At 35.9% G+C, this 21,735-nt stretch overlaps 1 protein-coding gene across 2 annotated transcripts; it reads left to right on the top strand.

The window, feature by feature from the left end:
• Positions 1-479: 479 nt before the first annotated feature.
• LOC135686257 (H(+)/Cl(-) exchange transporter 4) lies at positions 480-20,323 on the top strand. Of its 2 annotated transcripts, none has more exons than XM_065202456.2 (19): positions 480-1,091; positions 1,864-2,220; positions 4,549-4,755; positions 5,277-5,357; positions 8,194-8,376; positions 9,049-9,138; positions 9,814-9,869; positions 10,324-10,392; positions 10,970-11,123; positions 11,574-11,659; positions 12,678-12,799; positions 13,174-13,288; positions 14,219-14,314; positions 14,767-14,825; positions 15,582-15,689; positions 16,462-16,586; positions 17,253-17,347; positions 17,990-18,080; positions 18,748-20,323. In XM_065202456.2, the coding sequence occupies exons 1-18, from the start codon at positions 645-647 to the stop codon at positions 18,078-18,080; spliced, it is 2,541 nt and encodes an 846-aa protein (XP_065058528.2). In that variant the 5' UTR covers positions 480-644; the 3' UTR covers positions 18,748-20,323. The 2 variants fall into 2 exon arrangements, with proteins under 2 accessions (XP_065058528.2, XP_065058529.2); XM_065202457.2 differs by having other exon boundaries at positions 19,344-20,323.
• Positions 20,324-21,735: the final 1,412 nt, after the last annotated feature.

The following is a 21,735-nucleotide window of genomic DNA, read 5'->3' on the forward strand; positions in this document are numbered from 1 at the left end:
TAAACATATCTCTTCAATTAACTGCGTTTTTTCATAATATTATTCGGTGAATGAAAAGTTGTATGAAGCTACATTTTAGTGTTTACATTAGTGAGACTTTTATTACCCTCCTATCAATCAAATATGAAATACTTACCGTAGCCATTCCTAGCTCTACAAAAAAGCAAAGCATGTTTATATCGCATTTCATGCAATTTTTTTCTAACACTCATTTCTATTTATCTTTGTTCCATTTGCCAAACGATGTTGATGAGCGTTATGTTACCCAAGGGGATATTCGATTTCACCCAAAGAATAACTTAAACTTCCAGGAAGCCCCAAAATTTGGAGACAACTTTTAAACTCCCACAGAATGGAAGCACCTCTGTCAAGAATAGACCCATCATTAATTCCCCAATATATTGCTCAGCCCACCCCCCAGGGGGGTCATGCAACTTCCTTCCACACCGACATTGCCTCTTGTTGTGAATCAGTCTCGGTTTGAAGTTACTCTGGCACACGATGAGGTGAGGGAACAGGCTGTATATGTTACGAAACTACTTCTTAAAGATACAAGGAACTTTATTCTTCATGCATTTGTTTACTTTCAGGACAATACTGATTGGGATTTCTCGTGGAGCATATTCACACGCAGTTTCTTTTGGATGTTATCACAGATTCTCAAGACTGTCTTTCGAACCAAGTCAACAGGGCAATCTAGTGACAATACTTACATCCCAATGGATAACTTAATGTTATCAGATGATTCTGTTGACATATCTACTGAAACTGCAAGTCCGGTAAGTAACAGACACGCGGACTTTGCTATAGGTGCTAGAATAGATCAGAGTATTTTTGAGGATGACGAGGATGTTTTGGTCTCGTCAGACCATAATGATTACATTGATGAGGAACTCCAAAGTCCCGTTCATATTAGGCGAAAGCCTGCCTATGACAAGGATATGTGGTGGAAGGCATCGGAAATGGAAGGTCTTGGACAATATGACGACTTTCATACTATAGATTGGTGCAGAGACAAGGCAAGAGACAAAATGAGATTCCGTCAAATGAAGAAAATGAAAATGACTGGATCATGGCTTGAGAAACTAAAGGTGATATATAAATATATATATTTGTTAAATTTTAAAAAAATGTGTGTGCTAGAGACCAGATATTTCATTCCTCAAATATGTCATCCAAATATTGAATGTTCTATATACATCATTTTCACTTTGCATAGTTACTCAAAATGGTAGTATTGATGGCTATTTATTTGTGAATTGACAAAAATGCCTCTTTTATCACTAGGTAAAGAAGAAAGCTACCAAAAGAGTAAATCACATGTAACCTTACCTTACTCTCTGACACATCTGAAAAATATTTCAGATAAAAAACTGTAATCATTTTGAGATTTTCCATTTTTCTAATGACCTTTAAATTAACATGATTATACCCTTTTAGACTTTATTGCCTTCACACTTGTTAAGTCTCATAATTGACCTTCCTTTTCCAGTTCTTTAACCTTCTCCATCTAAAAAAGGCTCATACTGTTGTAGTTACAGTAGACTCCTCTTATTGTCACTCCACTTAATGTCACACAACGTGTTACTGTCACAAAAATGTAGACCCAAGGATGCAAAGCTATTCAATTTAGTTCTGCTTACAGTCAAACTCCATCTACAGTCACAAATTTTCAAGCATCATTAGGTGTCATCTATAACCAGAGTCTACTGTTTCTTTCTTACATCGTTCCTCTCCAAACACTTCATGAAGGTTTTCTTTGAAGCTTCAGAAGGAACCACAGTCTTCGCAGTAGAATTTATATTAAAGAGATTTTCAAAGCAAGAACTTTAGACTAAGAAAAGTATAATATACTGTTTTTAGGGTTTCCACGATGCATGGTCTGGTTGGCTGGTTGTTTTTATAGTTGGTGTTTTGACTGGTTTTGCAGCTGGAGTAATTGATATTGGTGCAGACTGGATGTCAGATATCAAAGAAGGTTTTTGCACTGATCAGTTCTGGTTCAATAAAGAAGCCTGCTGCTGGACAGTCAGTAGCAAGTTTGGAATTGAAGCTGGTTGCCCCCAGTGGAAGTCCTGGTCTAGTGTACTGGGTTTGGCCCAAGATAGCTACATCCTCAACTACTTTTTCTATGTCCTTTTTGCTTTCCTGTTTGCATTTATGACTGTTGTATTGGTAATGTTCTTTGCACCATATGCTTGTGGAAGTGGAATACCAGAGGTGAGAAACCCTTTTCTAGTCCTTTTTTTCTATAATTTGTTTTAGGGTATTTACTTCATGTTTTATTTTGAAAGAAGCAAGATAATTACAAAGTTATCATAACTTTTTTCAGTATCATAATATTTATATTTTGCAGTTTCTTGGAAAACATTGTGATGTTTACAAAATTTTCAGAAAAAGGATAATTATTTCAAGTAATGCTATGATATCAAAGTAATATTAACTTGTGGCATTGAAGAGACATGTGTTGTGCAACAACCTTTCTTAAAGGCAATATGCCTTGTTATGCAGGGTTAGCCCTAGGTTCTACAACACGCTTAAAGTTGACAAAATGTTAAGAATTATTCCTGTGTTACCCTCACCATTGTCTTTATCATAGTCTGATCAATGGAAGTTTGAGTTGTCATAAGGAAAGTGTATTGTTTGAGTTTAGGTTAGTGGTTTGTGGAAAGGTATTAAGGAGCTTTCTTCAATATGTGTTAATATTCAAGAGCAAGATGATTCATTGGATGATTTTCTAGTATTTTTGGAATGTTTGAAGCACATTTGCATAGAAGTTATTTAAAAGAATGGCACACTGATATCATTAAGAAATTCAATTTTTGGTATTCTCAAACCATAACCCAAAAGAACACCAAAAAGTACCTCTAAATGTGCAAAACCAGTTAAATCTGTTGCATTTATACTGAGATATTGCCACGTAAGGACAGGTTCTGTCGAATTTCTGTAATTTGTTAAACACAGTCTTCGTCATAAGGAAATTACCATGCGTTTGGCAAACCATACGCATTATTTCTTTCATGCGTGCGAATCAGGCTATTTCGGACCCCGTTTACACAGTCCTGTTTAAAAACGGAACCGCGACGGTACAAAATTCGTTCCCTTTCGTAACAGGGTCAAAACCATTCCGGATGGCCGAGCAAAATTAGCTCTGTTCCAGAGTGCTAGCGTAAACGAAAGGGCGAACTGCGACCGTTTTGTCACGGTTCCAAACGTGCACGCAGGGCCGCCTAGAGAATTGCTGGCCCTGAGGCAAAAGTGGAGAATAAAGCCCCTGCCGGTGAAGCGAGCAGAAAATTTTGCAATCGTGCCCCTTTCATTCACTTAAAATGTTTTACTGTTTATAGGCACAATTTTGTTACTTTTAATCAATTTTATTTCAAAACAGAATTCATTACTTTATAAGGCTCCATACACCTCGAGGCTCTGGGGCAATTTGCAGAGAGCTTGAGTGTTTCTGCTTTATTCACTCCGAGAACATTCGACATTACAGGACAAACTATAGGGAAATATATTCATTGATACAGTGGCGTAGATAGAGGCGGGTCAAGGCGCGGGGCGACCCCCCCCCCCCCAGTACAGCTAAACTGCCGTTTTGTCGGAAAACTTCTGATTTGATCAGAAATTTTCATAGTTGTCAATTTAAATCCAAATGTTACATTTTGAGAGAAAAGATTTTAAAGCTGAATATGGCGACCTCTTCTGTTGTTCTAAATCAGATTTGCAATCTCTTTAAATAAGGTATAGAACTTAAAAATGCCTTTTTTCAGTGAAAAGACAAGAAAAATCTTTGAGTAGTATGATTTATGACACGTGACTTACGTGAAGTTATGTACAAAATTTTGAAAAATAGAGGTCTTATAAAATTTTTGTCGAAAAATTTTAATTTTCTCGCTCCTTTTATGAGTTTTCCTATATACATCACTAGATTGATATTAACCTTGATTGTCGGAAGATCTTCTTTTTGCGAGTCTATTCGCCGCCTGCCTCTCACATCTATGATAAAAAAGCCCATTTTCTTTCGAGCAATTTCATCGATATTTACCTCGATAATGGCGAAAACGGGAAAGAAAAAGTTTTGGACACTACCTGGCGACCGCCATGCTTCCGGGAGAATTTGAACAAAGCAAAGCAATAAGCCACGATAGAGAGCGAAATAGGCACTATTCAAAAAATAAGCCGATGTTGCTCAGCTTAGGAAAGACAAAACTTCCAATGTTTCGTTGAAGAAAACAATTTTATTCAGGTCAAAAACGACGATCAAATATACAACTCATGCGTGCGATCAATCGCTCTCATTATTGGTGCCATGCGTGTGCCGATGCGTGCGCGTGCGATCGCACGCATTAAACAATAAGGAGTAATCCGTTAGCAAAACTCATGTCTTTGACTGGCCATATCCCAGTCAATTTTTAACAGACTCAATTGTTTTTGTATGGCTAGAGGCTTTTTGGATGTTCTCCCAGGTGGTCAGAATTCTAAATTTCAAAAAATCGATTTTTGATGACATCACTTAACTATTCTATTTGTTTTTCTCTTAATTCTCAGATCAAGACAATATTGGGTGGATTTATAATAAAAGGCTACCTTGGATATTGGACCTTAGTTATAAAGACAGTGACTTTGATCTTAGCAGTCTCTTCTGGACTCAGTCTTGGAAAAGAGGGCCCACTTGTTCATGTTGCATGTTGTATTGGCAATGTTTTAGTAAGGCTTTTTCCAAAGTATAATTCAAATGAAGCAAAGAAAAGAGAGGTGAGATTAGTTTCATTATCATCAACATCAAACAGTTACAGAGACTTAGGGTTAGTTAGGGTTGGGGCAGTTGCTTCAATAAAATATTTGTTAATTGAGAAACCAAAGTTCTGTTCACCAATATTTGCCCAATTGTCGGTTGTTATGCTGTGTAGTAGTTTGTGTGTGTCTGCAATAAAGGATATTCAACAATAAATAGCCCAAGTAATTTAGATGGTTTTCGTAATTTATTGAAAGAAATTTATCTCTAAGTATAGCGTTAAATGTGGCTTTTTATATGTTTATGCTTATAAATAGAAAAAACAGTGCTAAGGTGAGGTTTTTGGCTAGTGGCATGTTTTTGAACAAAAGGGAGTTGCTTGTTCTGCTACAAATTAATGACACTGTTATAAAATGATCAACCGATCTCAAACCATAACACTATACTATTAATTATGACTTTATTTCTACACAATACTTCCTTCTTTTAAGGTATAGATGTAATTTTTGTTGATTAATATACTAGAGACTTTTTTCTCCAGGTCATATCAGCCTCAGCTGCTGCTGGTGTTTCAGTTGCTTTTGGTGCTCCAATTGGCGGTGTGCTTTTCAGCTTGGAGGAGGTAAGTAGCAAGCAGATTGTGCTTTTCCTGTTAAATTTTCCATTATGCTTTTGGCAGGGGCGTTGTGGCTAGGCAGGACACAGGGAGGTTTCCCACAGGGCCCCTTATAAGTGACTTTGTAATACCCAGGAAAACATTTTAAGGGAATGATTTCTTTTTGAAATAATCTCTCATCGTGCATGGAATTTGAAAGGAATGAAGGTCAAACAGAAGATGACCAGCTAGAATGAGGCTTGGGCAACCTGATGGAAAGGCCTTTGCTTTCGAGAATACAGTGGATTCAAGAATTAGCACTTGGAGGCTTATTAATTAGACAGTTTTTAGATGGGGGCATATTTTTTCTGGAGCCTGTACTATAAAGCGTTTATAAAAGCAGAAGAGGACTGCCACGGGTATTCAAGTTGTATGGCTATTTAAGGGGTTGAAGTAGATTCCTCTTATAGTCACTCCACTTAAGTCACACAACATGTTATTCCAAACATCATAAGCTGCTGAATTTAGCCCGATTTCAAGTCACAACTTTTTATGCAACATTTATTGTGACTTTTGAAGTGTTATGTAGAAGATTCCCAAAAAACAAAGAGATATAGCTAGATCTAGCTGCATTTAAGCTCCAAAGCTTCAAAAAAATCAAAGGGTTGCTTGCAAATGATAGAAATGCCCTTTCAAAGATCTCCAGCTCAGCAAAAGTTGACTGAAGAACTTCCTAAGAAATGCCTTTGTTTGACCATCTCTTTTTTATTTTAAAAAAAAGTATGTAATAAAAAGAGAACAAACAGTTTATAATATACTGCTTGATAATTTGATCATTTTACTAACTTATTTTGGTGTATTTCTCTTATTTGTCTATTATTTGCATTGATTCAGTAAATAACTTGAATGTGTGAACATAGCCTACTGAAAATACCCGAGACAAAAAGATGCACATTTCTGTTCGAGCAGTGAAATTCTCTCAATTAATACAACAGCCTCTTGTTATTGACATTGATGTACACTTTCAACCAAAGGTCACCCTTTCTTTCTTTCCCCAGCTCTGTCACGAGAGTTTTCGCATGACCCATCCCCTCCCAAATTTGTCCTAAATATCAATATCCAATGCTTGTGTGAGAATCGTCGAATTGTCTATTCTGAGCAGTATAGTAATTTGTTATATTTTAGTCTAGGAGATGCATTTCTAGCCATTCTAGAAAGCTCAATTTCAAAAAAAATTTCCCCATCGGACCCAACTACGGTGTCTCCTCATGTGTCACTAAATTTGATTCTTACCCCCCCCCCCTCCACCAGTTTCAAATTTGTACGCCAGTGGCGGAAATTGCGGGGGTGTGGAGGGGCAACCGCCCCCCCAGGTTTTGCCAAATTGTCGGTTTTGTCGGCAAATGACATTTATGAAAAGGGTACGCTACCTGAAAAATAGAAATATTCAGTTCAATTTGATTTGGAGGATCGCCAAGTAGATTGCTTGTCAGATTTCCTTGAAAACCTCTTGATCAAATTTCATGAAAAAGTTTTTAAAGTAGGCTTTTTCGTCGTAATTTGAATAATGTCACGCCTATTTATAATTTTTTATATGCTCCGCCCAAATTTGTCTCTTTTTATATCTTTGGTTAAATCGACTCTTAGAAAGATTAGAATTGCTTTAAAAAATATCACTGTTTGCTGCTTTCTTGGCGTGTGAAACTAGACAGCATAAGACAGATGTGTGCATCATATCCGTCCTATCCCCTTTTTTGTTTATTATCCAGGGGATGGTCTTCGAAGGGTCCTTCAATTATGATTTGTATTGTAATCACCAGTTAATATTAAAATTAGCTATTTACTTGAAAGATTTTAATTTTCTATTGTTTATATTCCATCTGTCTTGTTCGTGTTGTGAATAAAAATCCACGCTTTCTATTGGAACTTTTTCTGCCTTGCTAGCCGTTGTTTCAAATGACATGGCTATCGAGCTTCAAGCTCTGCATGTTCTATTGCGAAAATATGATTGTCAATTAATGCCCACCTGCCCCTAAGAGCGTTTTTCTTTGTCGCTCATTGACTAGTTGTTCATCGAAATTTAAGTCGAACCATCCCCCCTCTCCTCCCCAGTGGAATCAAAGCTTATGCGTCTTTTGGATTCAAGCAAGCCCGCATTTAAGTACAGTGGTTGCGCAGCTATATTTTGTCGGTTTTTCCAAGGCAGTTTGTCGTTGAAAAAATAGCTTTTAAAGATTAAGGCTTTAGTACTTATTTGCATTTACTTTCTATTTGCATTTTTAAGAAGTCTTATATGTCATTATTTGGGGAATCAAGGCTTTTTATTTGATTTAATTAATTTTTGAGTTGATTGGGCTGCACCGCTGCTATTTATACTGAGAATTGTAAATTAAACTTGCGTATACTCAATCATTTAAGTGAGAAACCCTTTCTGAGATTAGGAAAAACAAGTCATTAAAGCAATCTAAAATGCCTCTTTTTAGTCTATAGACTTTTATAAGTGTTCGCAGATTTTTGCTGTACATTAATTTTAGCTGCAGATTGTGCAAACAGACTCTTTGCCAATTTCCATCACTTTTTTCCATTTCCTTTTTATGATTTCTATACGATTTTCCAGGAACATGTTAAGATTTTTTTAAAGTACACAGATGAAGATTACATGCCGCAACAGTCTGTTTATTATTACGCACAAAATACCCAAGTACCAAAATACCTAAATCCTTAAAACATCCCTCCATCTAGAAAATAAGCGATTGGTCTTTAGTAATATATAGAACTGAAATCTTAGTTAAACCCCACAAGATTTTTTGAAGTTTAGATAATCTTTCAATCCTTCTTTTTTAAATTTTTTAATACTTCTCAGGTAAGTTACTACTTTCCGATGAAGACACTATGGAGGACATTCTTTTGCGCCCTCATGGCAGCATTGACTCTAGGATACATGAATCCATATGGAAATGGACGTCTTGTGATGTTCTATGTTCAGTACAATACGCCATGGAAGATATTTGAACTGGTTCCTTTCATTGTTCTTGGAATATTTGGGGTACGCTAATGTATTCCTTCGTAGTTTTAAGAACCTACATCTCTTGTGCTTGATAAATGCCAAAGTTCCTTGTTTAGGCCTTAAAAGCTGATGTCTTCTAAGGATGAAATTCTTCATAAGCAACCGATAAGAAAAATATTGCCAGAACTTGCACCAGACTTGTTTTGCGTGTCAGATTAGTTAATGAACACTCTTGCTTGTTTTTCTCTTTCAATGCAATGGGCATATTTTCGTTTTCTAGCCTGGCTTCAGTCCCACACTCTGATTAAAGGAGCTCTTACACGAAATAGGAGTGCCTTTGTATCGATTCTGTATTTTTGTTCTGTCTATCTTGTACCACTTTTCTTTTATTTGTTTATTGGAATGGCTATCAGGTAGATATTTACAATTTTCTCTCGGCAGTATGCTTGCTGTGGTTTTGTGTTTTTTTTGGAAATTTCTTATGCGATGAAAAATATTCAAAAAATTGTTTGCATCCTAAAAAGATTAAGGAAGAATATTTTCTGCTAATGTTCCCTAAAGGAATGTTGTATACCAGTCTTTACCAACATGTTTATATGAACCTGTGTAGCTGCGAGTAGCCAATTCTAAGCAGTATATTCCCCCACCTTGCGTAACCCCCATTTTAGTATAATTGATCTCAAGTTTTGACCTATAAATTATTGTTTTTAGGGTCTTGTTGGAGCTTTGTTTATTAAATGTAACCTTTACTGGTCAAAACTACGCAAGACAACCATCCTTGGAAAATATCCGATCACTGAAGTGAGTGTTAGATAAATAAAAGAATGTATGAATAAATAAATATATAACAAGTAAATAGCTAAATAAATCAACAATGTTTTGTCTTGCATATTGATAAGTCGTTTTTATTACTTGATATGTCAGTCAATTTTTAATAAGGAAATTATTTTTTTTAAATCAACATAGGTAAAGAGATTTCAAACTAAGATTTTGCTCACTAATTTGCGCAATAGTGGCCTTTTTATCATAGGGTTATTTTAGTTGTGTATCCAATTTTCAAGGCCATGCATCTAGTAAATTCCTTTTAATTCTTCCCAGGCTAATTCTGCTCTTTTTTCAGTTATTTATGAATTCATTCCAGATTATGACTGTTGAACTCAAGCTCCCTTTCCCCCACGCTTCTTCTATATGTAGATATATTGCAACATTGGCAGTATCTTATTATATGCTAAGAAAGATGCCAAAAGGCCACTCTCTCAAAATCTAAAGCGCAGAATTTCCGTAAAAATTGTCCGCCCTTGCATCCCTGTAAAGTTGACCAGTTGTAATTCAGCTGTAAAGTCGGCAGTAGGCAAATGTAGTTGCTTTCAACTGAACCCTGTGTATCTTTATATTTTGTTTTTTTTTCTGATTTTTGGACGACAAGGCTGGCTGGAAACATTTGAAATTCTCATTTTTGCTTTCTTTGTTCTGCAGGTTCTCTCCGTGGCTGTAATAACTGCATTGTTTGCATATCCAAACGAATACACAAGGTATAATATTGAATAATATTGAATAATGTAGTATAAAATCCTTATAGTGAAGGATTTTTATAGAGAGTACCTCTATTGATATGATACCTCAAATCTATTCTCGAATCAGCCTCCTTTTAACTTTACATTTCAGCCAAGTTCTGCATCCTTCCTGAAAGTTTTTTCAGTCCACATCTTGCTGAAATATAAATCATGCCTGAGATCATAGTGATCAAATCTTGATCTGCTGAGAGATCCTAGTATTTCTTTTTCTTACAACAGTATTGGCCGATCAGCAAAAAAGATTCTAACAACAAACACGCTTCACAGCTAGAATTAGGCCAATTGGACCGTTTTCGTGTGTTTTGCCTCACTATCTACAAACACATTACACGTCGTCTCTAGGCACTTCACTGCTGACTTTTCTTGCATTTTAAGAATGTTAGCGTTATTTTCTTTCATAAATTTATTGTAGGCTTAGCTCAAGTCGACTGATATACCAGTTATTTCGACGATGTGGACCAGAAGACGGCTCAGCTTTATGGTACGCTACTTTTCTTCTGTTTTTATCAAGATATTGGCTAAATCATTTCATCCCAACCCATGCTCTAATTTCACTTTGCTATTGACAAAGTTTCGCAGTATGTATTCTGAATCTTTTTAACGACCTCCAATATCAGCCATTCAAATAAGTTTTGATGATGTAGCAAAACTATGCTTTCAGATAGGTCAGTTGGCCTAAATATCAGACAAATTAACCTCTCATGAATTTATTTTTACCTGTCAATATTACCTGTCGTTTCTCTATATTCAGTGATGTTACTGATTATTCATATTATCAATTTTCGATATGTCATGGTGTCAGCTGAAGTATTTATCTGTTTACAAGGCCTTCAGAGTTTGGAAAGATTTTAATGCAATGCAAGAAAGATAACTGACAGAAATTTGACACAGAAAGATCCAAGGAATTTTTCAAGAAGAAGACTATTCCTAACTTGTTTTTACTAATTCTTTGATTTTTAAATTTGCAAATAATAAATAACAAGATTTTGTATGAGTATAAGCTACTCTATCGCTCTTTGGTGTTATTCTTATGATTGTATTTTATGATGTTGTTCTAGTGACTATGTCCTGAAGCCAAATACAACCCTGAATATCAACAATGATATTTACCCTCACTCTGAAGCCGGGCCTGGCGTCATTGATGCCCTTTGGAAGCTTACACTGGCTATGATTTTCAAGACCCTCATTACGATATTCACGTTTGGAATGAAGGTAGGCTCCTAAGCCAATCTATTTTATTTCAAGCCGTAACATGTAGTTGCTGTTGCATTCCCTTTAGTGGTTGAATGGATGTATGCATGTTTGTGTGACTGCAGGTTTTATAATCAGAATACTGAGAGCGTATCTCTACAAACCACGCAAATATTGATGAAAATTATATATTTACAGGCCTAAATCTAGTGGCTTATGAAGGTCATATTCAGCAAAAAACTTGTCTACGACTCTTTATAGAGAAATGCTCCAATCGCAGACTTTTCCTAGTTATAGATAATGTATTGTATCCATACTTAATTATGTGGATCTTTTTCTTCACCCCTTCACGGCGCTTTTGAAATTTTTGAATCTCTGAGTCTTAGGTGCTAGATAGATTTGTTATTCTTATCCAAGAAATGTACCTGCTATGCTTTTTTCTGCTTCTAAGTTCATCTCTTGTGTATTCAGGTTCCTGCGGGGTTGTTTATACCAAGTCTAGCCATCGGAGCATGCGCTGGCAGGATCGTTGGCGTTGGAATGGAGCAGCTAACATAGTAAGTTTTTTAAAGTGTTCACAATTCTGCTTCCTGATAAGAATCTAATTAGCCTAATTCTCTGATAAAGGCTGTTTGTACCCCTGAAATACGGCGATAATGAAATTTTGAACTGAGATATAGCGAAACCTCACCTTATCCCTAGCACCTTAGCATATGTGCATCCTTTTTATTATTTGACGGCAGGCATAGCCGGATGAGACATAGGGGCTGGGAGGGTTGCAGTCCAATCCCCAACCCCCCCTCCCTGATTAGGTAACGTGTCTCTCTTTCCTCAGAACATTATCGTCAAGGTGTGAATACTGTGGCTTTGGAACTTCCTCGGTTTCTTTCGCTTTAACCTGCCATTCTCACGGTCGTTGCCCGTGTGACTACCATCTGTGCCTTGTATTTGTGACTCCAGGTTTACACATGTTGTATTCCTCACAAAATATAACGTTATGGCAATCAGGCTCGTCCACGTAGCATTTCCGACCATGCTGATGCAACACAGACTGGTACAATGTCTTCATTTTAATGACTTTTTAATAGATATTCTTATATCAAACTTAATCATACAATATCAGAACACGTACATAATGACATAATGAAGTGTATGCCGAGAAACAGCGATGTAGTAGCTTGTGGGTTTAAAATTAGTAATAGCGCGTATGTAAATAAAATTTACACGAAATAAATGTCTACAAGGAAAATTGAACAAAGGATACGCAGAAATGCTTGCAGGCATAACTTTGATACACGAAAGGAATCTCCTTTATTATTTTTTCAACACCAAGCTGCTTCAAGAATTTTTCGTTTCGAAATGATAACCTGACATGATCAGCCAGGGTTATTCGAAGTAATTTGATAAGATTGGAAAACCATATTAAAAAAAGCCATATAAAAGCTAAATCGTGCCTGTTTGTTGAGATACATACTGAAAGTTGGTGTTAGAGTGCTATCTAGCCTTGCATGCTATCCTTCCTCTACAAGAATTAAAACCTCTCCCAGTATACATTTTCTTTTTATTTCGTTGCAGTTCTTATCTTGATTCGCCGTTCTTCAATGAATGTGATCGTTCTTTGCAACGATGTGTGACTCCTGGCCTTTATGCAATGGTTGGAGCTGCAGCAGTGTTAGGTGGAGTCACCAGAATGACAGGTAAAACAATACTTATCGGTCGTGTGTCGAGTGAATAGCCTTTTCCTCGAAATATATACCTCGTAGAAACGTTTTGCTGTCTCTGGCTTTAATATGCACGGTTTAGGGTTTTGTAGTGGGAATTTTGGTAAACTGATTATTCTGGTACCGGAACTCGGTTAGTGGTTGGTTGATTTAGCCGGATACTATTATTGATGTTGTATATGACGTAATTTCAAAGTTACGTTACAGGCTCCCTAGTCTAGGACCCGGGAATCTTGGTAGCTTTAAACCGTTTCAGTTGATTTCGGCTCACAGTAAATACTGAAATGACTTACCTCTAATGACTGGCCCAAATAAACACAGTTAAGCAATAAATGTATTTTCTTTTTTAGTTTCACTTGTAGTCATTATGTTCGAACTCACTGGTGGACTTACCTACATTGTACCATTGATGGTTGCTATAATGACAAGTAAATGGGTTGGCGACGCCATCATTAAGGAGGGAATGTATCCTTTCTTATTCCATTTATATTTTAAATGATATAATGAAATTAGAATTTAGAAAAAAATTCCTACATTGATCAAGTAATCAATTTTTTGTTTTATTTTCGATTCTTGAATGAATTACTACGGGGAATCATAAGAGACCTGTTTAACATACTCCAAAACGACTGAAGAGCCACTATAGAGCAAATTGACCTCATCCAAAGTTGCCTTAAGTTTTAAGATTATTAATTCCTTACATTTTTTAACTCAATGCTTCATTTAGCTTGAGTAAACTTTGCTTTCGTTGTTTGACTAATCCAGGTATTTAATGGCTTTAAAAAAGGGAAGTTGTTTGATTTTCCAATCTTACTAAAGACCCGGCTGAATAAGGCTCAACCAGACAGATCAAATTCCTTGTCTGGGCAGATTACTGTCGTTAATGCAATACGTCAAGAATTGTCTTTGACATAGGCGTAGCGGAGGCTAAACGTTTAGAGGGGTTTATTATGGGTATTGCCTGAATATTGTTGTTGCTTTATTGCGATGAAATTGTCCGAATGGGCCTGAAAGTCAATGAATTTTGTCTGATTGGGGGGGGGGGGGGGCTTCAGCCCCAAGCTTTTATTTCTTCCAAGCCTTACTCTTTGTAAAATGGGCTTTTCGCTAGACTTTTATCGAGCTTCTGTTCTGACGTTTTAAACTCTGAAGAGTGTCAGACGAAAAGCTTTAGTTTACTTAATGTTTGCTTTTTTCAAAGCCATTTTCAAGTAAGATACTGCCAATGTTGCAATATATCTACATATAGAAGAAACGTGGGGGAAAGGGAGCTTGAGTTCAACAGTCATAATCTGGAATGAAGTGCTACATTTGGCGATAGTCTTGAACTATCAAAGCCTTATTTCTGAATATTTTTGCAAATATGGTGTAGTTACCACCTTAACAGCATGTTAGATATGATGGACACATCCATCTTAACGGATACCCGTTCTTGGATCACAAAGAGGAGTTTACTCACACCACTCTCGCATCTGATGTCATGCGACCGAGGTTTGTAATCTGTAATCACAATCCTACTTTTGAGCTTTAATTACCATTCTATTTTGTATTTGATTCTTCGTACTTCCCGTTTATCCTTTATCACATGGTTTGTTCTATTTTTTGAGTTTGTTTCTATTCACAAAATTGAGTTCTAATGACCCCATACTACCAAGACGCTTTATTTCAGGTTTTGGATCTGAGAAGTTTACTAGGCTTTTATTAACTGCAGCTGTTTTGAAATAAACGATGTAGTCTATTGACAATTCCATAAAACCAAAAAATATCCCAGTTGCATAATTTCGTAGTGATACCTTTTGCATTCAGTTCCCACGAATTTATCTCTCGGATGCGATATGCAAGTACTCCTGGTGTTCAGAGAGATTTTCTAAGAAGTTGCATCTCAGCAGCTAACTTTTATTTTCATGCCTCGTAACTTCTAATTTTACGATTTTATTTTGAAGGAGAGGCTCAGTACCCTTGAAGTGTATTCCAAAGTCTGGGTTAACCATCGGTGATCTAGGTAGTTTTAATTTTTTAAATCTATTTGAATGGGCCTGCTAGCTTTCTTGTTTGATAGGAAAGAAGAAACGATTTTCCTTCTTGAGTCTATAAAAATAGATTGATAAGGCCATGGACAGCTTTATATTTTCTGCTGGATACATAACCAATAACATATTTACTTTTTAAATCAGAAATAGCTTCAAAAGCTTACACTGAAGACCCATGTTTATATTTTCATACCACTAGCACAATATACGAAATGAAATGAAAATTCTGAGATTTAATTCAATTTTAAGAAATCAATCAAATATTCATGTGATAAAAATGACGCGATTAAGACTTTGATTATTGACTTTGAACGTATTTAGGAATTTTTTCATTTTTCTAAAGCCAGTGAATAAAGCCAATAAGTTTTTTTCTGAAATTAGAATTAAAGATTTTAATACACTAATGAAGCAATGATAGTGTCAATTAATAAATCGGTAGTTTAATAAATGAATTGGTGCATCAATGTACAAGTATGTCAAGTAAAGAGAAAATAGATAAGGATTAATAGTGATAATGAACATGGAGGGAAATTGATCAATTGTAATATTTTTTATTATGACAAATGAAAGAAATAGAGGACATAGACTGTCAAGATCTTTCACAACCAGAAATTGTATGGTTAATAGTTCTTTTAATGACTTTATAATTTTTCTTTTGCTCGAGATCTCATTTTTGTAACTTTTTATAAAGAAAACCTGTTGATGCTCATTCGTTCTGTTCATTTCAGAGAATTTGCTGGAGGAAACAGCCTTTAATGGTTTTCCGTTGATTGTTGATTCGAGCTCACAAATTCTTTGTGGATTCATATCAAGAAGAGACCTCAAACTCGTATTAAGTACGTACCTGGTTCTTTCAAACGTACTTTGAAGTATTTGTGTGTTTGTTGGATAACATTAAGTTTAGTTTGTATAATCCTTTTGTACTGATTGGTGGTACCTGGGAAATTAAATTCAACACGCCACATTCTTGCATCACCATAGTTGCACAGGTATTATTTTCAGTGGAAGCGCGCCCTAAAAATTAGAAATTTCTGTCATCGTTTCCTTGAACACTAGAGGCCATCTCTCCGTGATCGACTTACATTTTCCCGTAGGTGTTGATGTTATATGATCAGATTCCAATTTTTCACTGAATTAACTGGTTTCATCCCACTTGCATTTGCAGCAAGCCTATTCATGCTGTCTTTTCTTTAGGATCAATTTCCGTTGTTAGTTTTCAGCCAGTCATTGATTGTTGTCTACGAAGTACCTCAATAAATTTTTCCAATAGCAATTCTTTGGGGATCTCAGTCTTAAAACCCCAATATTGGTTATTTCATTACTGCACTCCAAAAATTCATCTGCACAGTTTAGTTGCTGACTGAAATTATTTTAAGTTACTTCCCTTTTATGGAGGGATTTGATACCATCAATTTTCATTTGAGGCTACTCCGAGGCGCTTTCGTATTAGCCCTAACCTTATTCGAATACTTAAGAACCCATATTAGACGATAGTCAACCCCAGCCCTACATATTGTATCCGAAGAATTAAGAACTTTTGTTAGTAGATAGTTAAGGTTATAGTAAACCCCAATCTGTTCTCTGAATGTGTTTTGCTATATCTTATAGAACATGTGCGAACTTTGAACGAAAACACGGTCACTGCATCGCCGGTTTACTTTGGTAGAAATCCGCCCGGAGAACTAAGCCCAAGTGGACCGGCTCCTGTTAGCCTCAGGCACATAGTTGATGTGGTAAGTAGAGGATTAAAGCTTGAAATTGCAAGTTCCCGTTGGTTTGCTGTTTTTTTCTGTTTTTGGAGAAAACGTAAAGTGAATTACTTACTTTGATCGAGGTCCCGGTTTATCTTGAATGAAATTATCTTGATAGTAACAATGCCTGTTTTATTGGAGAAAAAGCATGTTTTTCAGTAATGGTCTGTTTGTTTTTTTCAACGTTATATCGCAGTGCCGTTATACAGAAATCGTTTGTATACTTAGATTGAATTCCCACAAACAACTGTTCTCTGTATACTCAGACTTGCTACAATCCTTACCTAAAGTACCATAATTCTAAACCTTTCCTCCTGTAAAGCGTCGGGTTTTTTTCAAGACGTTAACACAACGTTTTTCTATCCAAGATCTCACTTGAAGAAACTAAAGACTGTTGAAACCTAGGGACATTGTAATTGAGTGAGCCAAAAAACGTTTTTTGGTGTACTAACTGTTTTCAGCACGGATTTTAAGTTACTTCTGAACGGTATAAGTGCCGTTGTAATTAGATTAAGCCCCGAGAGACTTTTTAGAGAGGGGGCTTTTTAGAGAGGGGGGTTCAATTGAATTTTTACGATATATAATTTAGATTGAGCTTGAAACAAATTAAAAGTTTCCGTCATAATAGTTTTGTGGTTTCAATTGTAGAGCCCCTTTACAGTGACTGATTCCACGCCAATGGAAACTGTAACAGACATGTTCCGCAAGTTAGGTTTACGCCAAGTGCTAGCAATGCACAATGGGTAAGTTTTTTGTCATTGTGTGACGTCATTTCCCAGCTTGTTTACATGTTTGCAAATGTTTTTCCCAAAATTTTTGCTCGATTTAGCAATTCTCAGGTTTTTAATTGTAGTTTGTTTAAAATGATTATGAAAAAGCAAAATTTTGTTGCTTTTGAACATCTAAATTTCTAAGGTATATTCAGTGACAAAACTTAAAACCCTGTTCAATCTGGCAAGTGAATTTTTATGATGATTTTTTCACCATTTTAAGTTTCTAAGTTTCTAAGAAATCTTTCTAGGAAAATTAACGCCACTTGCTAATTTTCTTAATTATACAAAAACATCAAGAGCTTGAAGTTATTCAGAAGCTGCTATGAGTTGTTTTTATGTAGGCCTAGAATAGGATGCTTTCAGTCTATCTTGAGACTGGTTTCCGGGATTCACTTCAATTCAAACTCTAAACTTGCGCTAAAATTCATACTGTTTCACGTCTACTTCTTGCAATTTTGTGCATATTTTTGCTGCATACCACGTTTCTGCTTGTTCGCGCAAAATCGTGTATAGATATTAGACTAAATGTTTTTATTTGGCAAAGGGGAAGCTCTTGGTTTAATTCTTTGAACATTTGCATGCGATAAACTGTCATTGTTTGTACTTTTGCAGAAAACTACTCGGTATCATAACGAAAAAAGATGTACTACGTCATATTGCACAACTGTCAAATATGGACCCCAAATCAATTCTTTTCAATTAGGTATGTTGATCGTTCACTTTCAACCTTCTCCATTATACTATTGCCTCCAAAACTGCTACAGTGAATGCTTAATTTAGATTCCACCTTTTGCGGATGGTTCTAGCACCCATATCCGTCCTTTATACCACCTAGAAAAGCTGTTTTTACTCTTGTTGTTTCTACGGATAAATCAGTTCTGATATTCTCGAAGATTCCAAAGGTACAACGATTGAGAGGATTTGCTTCCTGATCCTAAGCTTTCCCTTATCATTGCGAAAGTCATGCCTACAATGTTAGTGTCTGGACAGTAGCTGGATGCAATCAACAAATGAATGCCAAATTTTTTAAGTTGGTAATAAAAACAACACCTATTTACGATCACCGATCAAATTTCTATGGAAATCTGCATGGCTAATGTATTTGTGATATGAATTTTTGTATGAAAATGTTTGCTTTCATGCTGTTTAACCTTGGTGATGATAAACTTCAGTTCAATATGTATCTAAATAGTTTTTTGTGATTGTTCATTCTGACCTCTATCTTGTTTGTCGCCGTTGCCTTGTTAACAGTTGTAAGTTCGTTGTAAGGACAATTTCCTCTCCAGTAACGTTTCAATGCTACCTACGGTATACACCTTTTTCATCGAAAAGGTGTATTGCTCAACTTTTTTATCATCTTTCTGTTCTAGGTACTGATTCATTCCAATAAGTCGAAGACACTCTTTGCTTGTCAATTTTTATTACTGTCATAATAATTTTATTATCCAAGCCGAATTTTAAATTAGAAAATTGTACAGTAAGCTTAGGATAGCATATGAAGTTAAGCATGAATACAACATCTAACATTATCTTATTTCGTTTGGAGATAGCCTATTAACTATTAGAGCATATATTGAATTATTTTGTAATTTCGAAAAAGACGATACTGCTGCAAACCTTCTTGATGAACACCCTGTTTATACTGGCTCAGCACAATACGATTGATAGATCCCTAGTGAGGTACCCACATCACCCTGAGGCAAAATGATAATTAACTTTCTTTGTCCAGCTAAAACAAACATTTGTCATTTCCGCTGGTGAAGTTTTCTTGGATATTTTACTGGAAGACTGTCCCCAAAATTGGTTTCCTGTCCTTGTAGACGTTTCGAACAGGAATGTTTACATCTCACAAGAGTTCAGTCATTTTACCCTCCGACAAAGAAACGAATAAATCTTTGTCTGAGGTCATCCTAATCTTTATGTTTGGAAATTATTTTCTAAGTTTATTTATTCTCATGAAATGCAGCAGCCGGAAAATGAAATGGCCAACAGCCTTAAAAATGACTTACTGCTGCCTGAAGCATCCTGGAAACAAAGGCGTGTTGGTTTGTTGACAACGGCCCTTGGTAGCATTCACTCATTCTTTTGGCACTTTGCTCAAGTGAATCAATAGTTATTATGTAACATATGCTTCTAATAAATTTATAATGAAATACCTTATGTAAATAATAGTTTGACCAACGAAGTTATCGTTTGTCTCTACGTCATGTAATTGTGGGTTGGTAATTTATACATTCATGTCTGGTTTTCCCTTGTTTTTGTGGCGGTTGGCTACCACATACTTTTATTATCGGAATTCTGTACAGTATGTTATTATTTTTATGGTGGTGTGTTCCTTGTTACGCCCTTTGTTACTCATGGATCAATGAAAGATCACTGCCCTACTCTGTTATATTTTATACCCTCCTCAATGTTATTTGTTATATTTTATAACCTCCTCAATGTTATTTGTGTCCTATTCTGTTATATTTTATACTCTATTCAATCTTATTTTGTGCCCTTTTTGTTATATTTTGTATTGTACTCTGTTATGAACAATGAGCATGGACAGTATTATGAGATAAGTTTTGAATTATTGCCAAACATTTCACTGCCATAAGGTTTACGACAACCAAGGTCTCCTAGATAGAAGATGCATGCCCAAGAGGTAACCCCTTGAGTTCTTAGCTGAGGTCAAAGGACCCCTAAACATTAAATCCCTTTTTGGAGACTCCAAGCAAAAACTTTTTAGCGGAAAGTATGTTTTGAGAATCATCAAGAATGTACCAAAGGTTTTGCAAAAAAAGGAAAGTTTTTTATTTTTTTTCAGGTTGTGTTCATATATTCTGAATAATGGTAACTCTATGTATAAATTTTCGTAGAACATTCAAATTTATAAGAAGAATGATTTAAAGTAATATTAATATCGTGTAAGGGCTGATAATTTGCATGGTTAATCGAAACAGATCGTGTACATTTATTCCTTGTCTATTTCTATCTCTGAATTTCACTTTCTTATCGAACAAGCCCTTTCATACTCAAAGATAGTTATCAATCGTATCGTTTTCTTTTGGGGTAAAAAATTGAAATTTGCAATCGAAAATTATAAATAAATCTGATATACGTAAGGATGGAGTTTTTGAAAGTTTCTTTCTGAAACAAAGCTGTCTAGTCTAGCAATAAACAAGATAGAAGTTTGAACCCGGTTACGAGGGGTACTCTTTCACCTCCTCTAGGTTTTTGCAAGTACCCATTTACTTTAGAAAAAGTGAGTGCCCCTTTTAGGTCGATATTTTACTGCAACAGTGCCGTTTTTGCCAGGACTTCTTCGTGAATTGTGACCATAACAAGTTCCATTCCAAACGCCGTTCCCTATCAAATTGAAGGTACATTCTTCGTGCCTTTCAAAACCGCTTATCAAATTTTAGCATCGTGCTAGTTAAAGGTCTGTCGAAGTTCCCAACAACCTCATACTTCACCCTGTCCCACGTACAAACCCGATTTTTCTAGGAAAAACTTATTTTTCCAAATGAAGAAAAACTTTGGTAATTATATGCAACTCAACCCATGTAAATTTTTATTATTCTCTCCCATTTCTACGCATTTATTGCAAGATTTATGCATTTCATTAACGTCTTACGATGCAAGTACCTTTCCTCAAATGATAAGTGAACGTTTTTGTCGGAAAGGTTTAGTTTTATCATAAGATGCTACCCTACAAATGCAGATAGTAGCCAACAAATTTCGTTTATTAATCTTAGTTGCAAACAAAATTTTAGCATGATTGAGATTATACAGTTCAAGACAGTAACTTTATTATCCCTTTTGTTATTTGTATAGGCGTGTCATTCAAAAAGGTGTCTTCAAGTGCCCTTTTTTGTTTAGCCTCCTTCATATCAGGCTAGAATTATTATAAACAATATTTCCTGTAGGCTGCGCCAAAGCTTTGGTGCTAAAATTGTTTTCTCGTATAGCTGGTAATTTATGGTTGGAATTGAAAACTTTGATTAAAATCTGTTCAACATTTGTTGCCTGAGAATACCGAGAGGCTGCTCCAACGGTAAATAGTCTAGGTGCATGATTTAGTTCACTTTTTTGTAAGGTTACATAAATTTTCCAGCGTTGATTGTCACACTTGACTATATTATGAGAAGACGAAATTACGGAACGGTCCCTTCAGAAACTGCGGTTGTGTCCACCACCCTACTTTTCGGAAAAAGAGATGTGTCCCTTTTTTGCCTATATGTGCCTTGACCTTTTGAATTGCTTCCCGCGTTTATAGGCCCCTTGATTCTGAAGGTATACGCCGGTACTTTTTTAACTACGATGTATGCGTTGTGGACAACGTGTTGTAATTTTCTATCTCAGGGCTTGGTATG

The sequence above is a fragment of the Rhopilema esculentum genome, chromosome 6 (genome assembly GCF_057945365.1).
Source record: "Rhopilema esculentum isolate cy_ngs chromosome 6, ASM5794536v1, whole genome shotgun sequence".
In the NCBI taxonomy this organism is placed as follows: domain Eukaryota; kingdom Metazoa; phylum Cnidaria; class Scyphozoa; order Rhizostomeae; family Rhizostomatidae; genus Rhopilema; species Rhopilema esculentum.

Bases quoted from the DNA above. Each gene is read 5' to 3' on its own strand.
- LOC135686257 (XM_065202456.2), top strand. From the start codon at position 645: ATGTTATCACAGATTCTCAAGACTGTCTTTCGAACCAAGTCAACAGGG. The intron at 10,393-10,969 runs GTACGCTACTTT...ATGTTGTTCTAG, and splicing joins GAAGACGGCTCAGCTTTATG to TGACTATGTCCTGAAGCCAA. The intron at 13,289-14,218 runs GTATCCTTTCTT...ACAGCATGTTAG, and splicing joins GCCATCATTAAGGAGGGAAT to ATATGATGGACACATCCATC.